The 6,290-nt window shown below is 39.0% G+C and overlaps 1 protein-coding gene across 1 annotated transcript in view; it reads right to left on the minus strand.

Moving 5' to 3' along the window:
• The window catches only part of LOC117430300 (zona pellucida sperm-binding protein 3 receptor-like), a 34,105-nt gene extending 28,112 nt beyond the window's left edge, over positions 1 to 5,993 (minus strand). The window contains exons 1-9 of the mRNA XM_059004551.1: positions 5,738 to 5,993; positions 3,984 to 4,169; positions 3,275 to 3,371; positions 2,992 to 3,065; positions 2,519 to 2,698; positions 2,193 to 2,381; positions 1,584 to 1,781; positions 984 to 1,145; positions 601 to 789 (exon numbers count right to left, since the gene is read on the minus strand). Of these exons, the coding sequence (XP_058860534.1) occupies positions 601 to 789; positions 984 to 1,145; positions 1,584 to 1,781; positions 2,193 to 2,381; positions 2,519 to 2,698; positions 2,992 to 3,065; positions 3,275 to 3,371; positions 3,984 to 4,169; positions 5,738 to 5,807 (1,345 nt within the window). The 5' untranslated portion in view covers positions 5,808 to 5,993. The remainder of the gene's footprint in view (positions 1 to 600; positions 790 to 983; positions 1,146 to 1,583; positions 1,782 to 2,192; positions 2,382 to 2,518; positions 2,699 to 2,991; positions 3,066 to 3,274; positions 3,372 to 3,983; positions 4,170 to 5,737) is intronic.
• Positions 5,994 to 6,290: the final 297 nt, after the last annotated feature.

Raw genomic sequence — 6,290 nt, forward strand, 5'->3', positions numbered from 1 at the left:
ATGTAAATGTGAATTGTCAAACTTGTATCGTCTTTCTCTACATCTTCTTTGCCATAAATGCATTTAAGCCTTAAAAAAATAGAATGCTCTGTACTTTGTAAAATAACATGTGCTTATATTTCTACATGATATTTCCATGCAGAAAAACAGTGGACATGCTTTTTATTTCTGTGTAATCTTGAAGCTTGAGTCATCCATTCGGAGGAAATCGGTTCTTTAGCGTTCTACAGACCAACATTGGCAATTTTCAGTTCTGTGTAAATGACTGCCTTTATCCTTGTCATTAAAAAAAAGAAACAGAGGTTATTACAGCATTAAGACAAGCAATTTATGTAAATCCATGGTAAAAAAAAATGAAAATACAGTACTAGACCAACAATTAGAATCACATGCTATAACACTGTGGGAGTTAAGTGTGAGGGGCACAACTATAGACAACCCTTATTCAACATAGGTAAGGCTTTGAAAAGTGTCCTGGAGGGATCCATGCAGTGGTGAATGAGGACGCACCGGCACACTTGTGCTCTGCGTCACTTCCCCTTTCTAGAGCATCAACATTCGCAGGCACCGAGATTAAAAGCAAACGAGAAGCAGACTTACCTGTAGGGCTGCAAACCGGAGTGGGTCCAGTCCATTTGGAATTGTTACAGGTCACATAGGCCAGGGTGGAGAGGTCTCTGGTGTACCCTGGTTCACACTCGTAGTGCAGTCTGTCCTCCTCCTGAAAGACCTTCTTTGACATCTGTGGCTTTGCATTCAGGACGGCAGGTGGAGGATTTCTGCACCACTCTGAAAGAAGAAAAATACAGCATTCTGTCAGGCTTAAAGTGAATCCATAATCACTCAGTGATAGAATATGTAGAACCCCCCCCCCCCCCTTCACCCATTAATAGTGATGCACTGCTTGGTGGGAGTGGCAGCTGGTAAAAAAAATACAGCAGCAGAGGAAAATGATTAATACAGTTTTTAAAAGTGACGAATACCTTGGCACTGGGAAGGTTTGCTCCACTTCCCAGAGTCTTCGCATTGTATGTATTTAGACTTTTTCTTGTCATCACAGCTGTAGAACATAAGGTCTCCCACATTTTCTCTGATCTTCCCTATTATCCTGTTCCTAATCTGTGCAGGAATCTTACATGACACACCTGGAGAAAAATCATCATAAATGATTCCTACATTGAGTTAAATATGACGATATTACAGTATCAGATAGTCTTCATCTCACTGCAGATCATTAAAAATGAGATTCATTTATACAACATGTTCTAAGACACTTTCCATACCTACACAGTCCAAAATGTTGCAGTACTTTTTTTTTTTTTTTTTACTTATTTATATTTTAAACAATAAAAACTTGATTACATGAATTGATCATTGATTATTTCTGGTGGACAATGCCATAATATAAATAATCAAAACAAATCAATCCACTTGCTGTAATACCCTGGACTGGACACATATTATAAATAAATAAATACATATCGCTCTGCAGTTGCTATAAACTACAGCACTAATACAGAATGCACAAGCGAGAGCAAGCGTTTGAAATCACAAATCAATCAATAAAGAAAAAAACTCCTTACGTGTGCAGCGCAATTTGAGTGAGGTCCAAGTCAGATCTTTTTTACACATGATATAGTCCCGCTTCGATAAATCTTTTCTGAATCCGTGTTTGCAATTGTAGTACACACGATCACCTGGTTGATATTCTGACTTTGCAATGTACCCCGGCTGTAATGTAGCAATCTTTTTGGTAGGAGGAGGCGGTGCATCACACGTCCCTTAAAAGAAACAGTTGCGTTAACAAATAATACTTGGCAGCGAGATGTTTGAATACTCCATTCAAATGAATTAAGCATGTGGGATTTCATAAGGAATGCTGACATTTTAGACAAAAGCACCTGGCAGGTTAAAAGTGTCAGTGTTTAAAGATTAGACCTCTATATTAACAGTAAAGGTTTTCCACAATTATATATTGTAAGAAACACACTTGCTTTATCCACAGTGACAAATAGTGGGGTGAGGGGATGGGGAGGTGCTCTATACATCCCTGTATGTCAAGACAAAAATCACATCTGTGTGCATCACAGCAATAATAATCAGGTGACAAGATGGCCCTGATGGGTTACTTTAAATGAGGTGCACGGTCTAGAACATAAAGCACATTATTGGTGTTGAGGGAGGTTACTTACTTTTAAGGGGAATGCATGTTGGGATTTTTGGGTGCCATTCACTATTTTCTTCACAGGTAATAGCGTTTTCTCCAAGGAGTTCAAATCCCTCATTGCAAGCAAAACTAACATCATCTTTGTATTTGTAATCTGGGCCAAATCCTGCCGTCTTCCTGCCATTTGGCAGTGTTGGGTTCTGGCAGCTGATCTCTGCAAAGATAAGAGATACATTGCATGTGTCTAACAGAGGGGACAGCAGCATTTCAGCTTTCTTTATGATGCATTTGGAACAACTCAGCGTTACGACTGTCTAACAATGGGATTGGTTGATAGTGCCCATACTATACCTTTACACTGGGGTGGCGAGCTGCTGTAGTTCCCATGCAAGGTGCAAACAAGCTCCCTGCTTCCAATCAAGAAACCCTTTGTACACTGGTAGACTACAACTGTGTTATACTCCACATCTCCTGAACGCTGGTTCCTGATTTCACCATCTGCAATCTCTGGAGGGTCTGGACACTTAACAACTATCAGAAAAAAGGGACAGATTCAGCTGTTTGGTACTTATCTAATAAGTGAGGTCATCAAACATACCCTCCAACATGCAAGCAACACGAGTGGTATGATTAGACATGTCTCAAATGAAATTAGCATTTACCATTTACTCGTGACATTTCTGCACACTCATACAGCCTGTGTTTAGGAATAACCTAACGAAGTTTCATCACAATCGGATAAGAGGCTCTTTAGGTGTATGTATCCCTGGCCACAGGGTTGGACATCTGCGACCTTCTTACCTTCACATACGCGACCTTCTTACCTTCACATAAAGGAATTTGTCCATCCCAGCCCTTGTCTAGACACACTCTGTAGTCCCTGCCTGCCACCAGGTACCTAAAACCACACAGAACATGCAATCACTACAAACAAAACATTCCCCACACTTGTACTATGCATTTGCTGGGGTCTATTCAATTTACCTTAAAGGTATGTAAATATCGACATTGCTTAATTCATTTTACAAAAAAAAATAAAATACATTGAGAATTTAAAAACAGAGGGGATAATGGCTTATCCTTTTCTGGCTTAGCTGGGATACTCACCCCTCATCGCAAACAACGCTGGCCTTATCTCCAAAGTGGGCGCCCTCAAACACAAAGTGCCCATTCAGTACCTCCCCCGGACTACCACAGGACTTAGCTAAAACAGAGTGCGAAAACAAAGCTTCAGAACAATCACGTGACAGTGACAATACAGCAGCCTCACCCAAGCTCTCTGGGATTATGGGCTTTGTAATAGGGGGGCTTTGCAGGTTCATACTGATGGAAAATATTGGGCAGCCCTCCATAGGTTTGGAACAGAAAAGGACAGGGCCATTCCACTTCAGATTTAACAGGCGGGCTAACTCTCTGCAAAGAAGAATCTCTTCTTTTACATATGGTGTGGTCACACTATGAGAAACCAAGTCCAGTTATGAACTTAAACTTATAGTTTCACCTTAGAGTTCTGACTGATCCATATTATATGCGACCAGCTAAGCAGCAGCTAACTGTCCACTCTTTATATATACTGGTGGCCAAGGATCCTCATATTTCCTTTATTAACAAAATGCAGAGGACACTTAATATCCTGACAAAGCCTTGTGATGCCCTATGCTTGTATGATTCCGATCCCCCAAAGCCAAAGATTCAATAAAGGTTTTGTACTGTGTCTGTCAAACAAGGGATATGCAATTTTTGATTACATTTTTGCATTAAGCACTGGCATCTGCATCTGAATACATTCAGAAGAAAGGTTGTATGTTGTACTTACGTTCACACTCCAGCGTCAGTTCTGACCACACATTCTTGCGACAGGTAATCGAAAGCAGTCCAGCTGTTCTTCGATAGCCATGCGCACATGCGTACACTACTTTAGCTCTGCTGGGGAATTCATTTAGTTTTTCATATGCGTTTTTCAGGACGACATTGGGCTTTGAAGGAGGTGAATAACATTGTCCTGAAACATGATCAAATGGACCAGATTACACTTCTGGCTTCGAAAATTCATAGGGCCATATTTTCAAAGTGTTTAATCCACTCTTTAATGAACTCTATTATTATTATTATTATTATTATTATTATTATTATTATTATTATTATTATTATTATTATTATTATGATTATGATGATGATGCATAAAACTAGAACTAAACGGCCAAGTACTATATTGCCAGTTCTCTGCAGCATTAACATGATTTAATGGAGTTAATGAGTTAATTAAAGAAGAGAGGAAACGCTTCGTAATAAACCCCTCTTCGCTTGCTTTGATTAACGCGGCAGTGTAAAGACTGGGTGGTTGCACACGATCTGATGCACACAAAGTGTATCTACAGTACAGCGTTTAGTGAGAGGACGAATGGGCTTCTCCAGAAAAAAAAAATGTCTAAAGAAAAATAAATCTATGAAATGGTTATACCGTTAGACATCATCCCCAAGTGTACTGCAGTTGAGCTATATAAGCAGATGATGCTGCCGCAGTGTGTAACATATTTAGTGCCACTACTAAGTAGCTGATTTCGCTACTGTGTTTGAACACATTTATTTTTATTTAAACTTAAGGCCAATAAAATAAAATTTAAAAAAATACATGAATCTTTCCCTCCTGTTAAACTACTGACAGAAGTCACTTTTTTTTTTTTTTTTGGCGGATGTAGAATTTGTACTGGTTTTAATAAATGTCAAAAACTTGGCTGTGTACTGTATGTTATGCTTAAGGATACGATGTCTAGCGGCCACGTACACAAATCACAGTTGCAAAGTTTTGAATGCATCAAAAACAGATCGCACCGGATTTCCCTGGAACCTATGACGTTTTTCTTTCTTTCAACGTTAATGTTAAAGTTATATGCTTAGCAGCTATTTATTCGTTTGTTTGTTTTTAATAATTAAAAATGTGCCTGAAGAAAAAGCATATCTCACTGGCCTTAAGACTATAAAGGGGAAGGAGGAAACTGTAAGATTTGCTATATCTTTTTTTAAGGGTTGGGGTCCGGGTTGTAATGAGAAAAACCGGGTCCAAATCCGAAACGTATTTCATACCCACCCAACAAAAACGCCATTGTTTGTTAAGAGGATTCCGTTACTTTATCTACTTGGCGTGGATCTCTGACGCGCTATAATCACCAGAGAAGTGTTTTCTTTGTACAGAAAAAACACACAGAACAGAGTGGAATCTTCAAACAAGCACAGGTAAACATGACTGTGGGCGACGTTGCTTGCTGACGTCTCTTTATCCAAACAGTACTACGTGTTATTCTGTGTGTGCTGCCTTTGTTCTTTATCAAACGTCTTTAGCCCAAATTAAAATCTATGTAAAATCAAATGCAAAGCAATATCATTACACAGATCATCATTACATAAACATGCAAACCCGAACATGTCGGTAACAATTTAAAGTAGTATATTTGTTATCATTCCCATAAGAAAACATAACTAGTTTTTAAAATACTAACTAACCCCTCTTAAAAAAAGCAAGGTAAAGCTTGTCTCAGTATTGACAGTAGATAATCAAAGTCCTTTTCTTACCCCAGACGCTTGCGATGAACAAGTAATACACCAAAAATACAGCTTTGTTGATAATTTTGCATCCTGACATTTTTTCCCACTAGTAGTCTGGCCCACAAGCGATTGATTATATCCTAGAATTAGAGTACTGTACGATGGGTTGCTAAAGTCTACGCTAATCGTCTACCTTCGTCACGTGAAATGTTACTAAGTCAGTCTCTGCATTAGCTTGTCTTGCTGTTTTTATACCGCGTTGAATGCCTCACTCTATGGGAGGGTTTGGCGACTGTGTTGTTTTGTTTTGTTTTGTTTTGTTTGGTTTTTTGTTTGGTAATTGTAGTGACTGTCTAGTCTGCGCCCACTTTCCTGTGTGGTGATGGTCATGATTTATATCATTCTGCAGGACTAGACAGAACTCCAGTACACAGGAGCTGTGAAAAGGGTTATTTGGAGGATTTGTAATTTTTACAGGAGCACTCTGTTGAATTGCTTACTGGATACTTAACACATGGTTCTGTTTATAGAACAGCCACAGACAATGTTTTTGTGTTTCAGTGAAACAAACTACATCTCT

This window comes from Acipenser ruthenus, chromosome 30, assembly GCF_902713425.1.
Source record: "Acipenser ruthenus chromosome 30, fAciRut3.2 maternal haplotype, whole genome shotgun sequence".
Lineage (NCBI taxonomy): Eukaryota > Metazoa > Chordata > Actinopteri > Acipenseriformes > Acipenseridae > Acipenser > Acipenser ruthenus.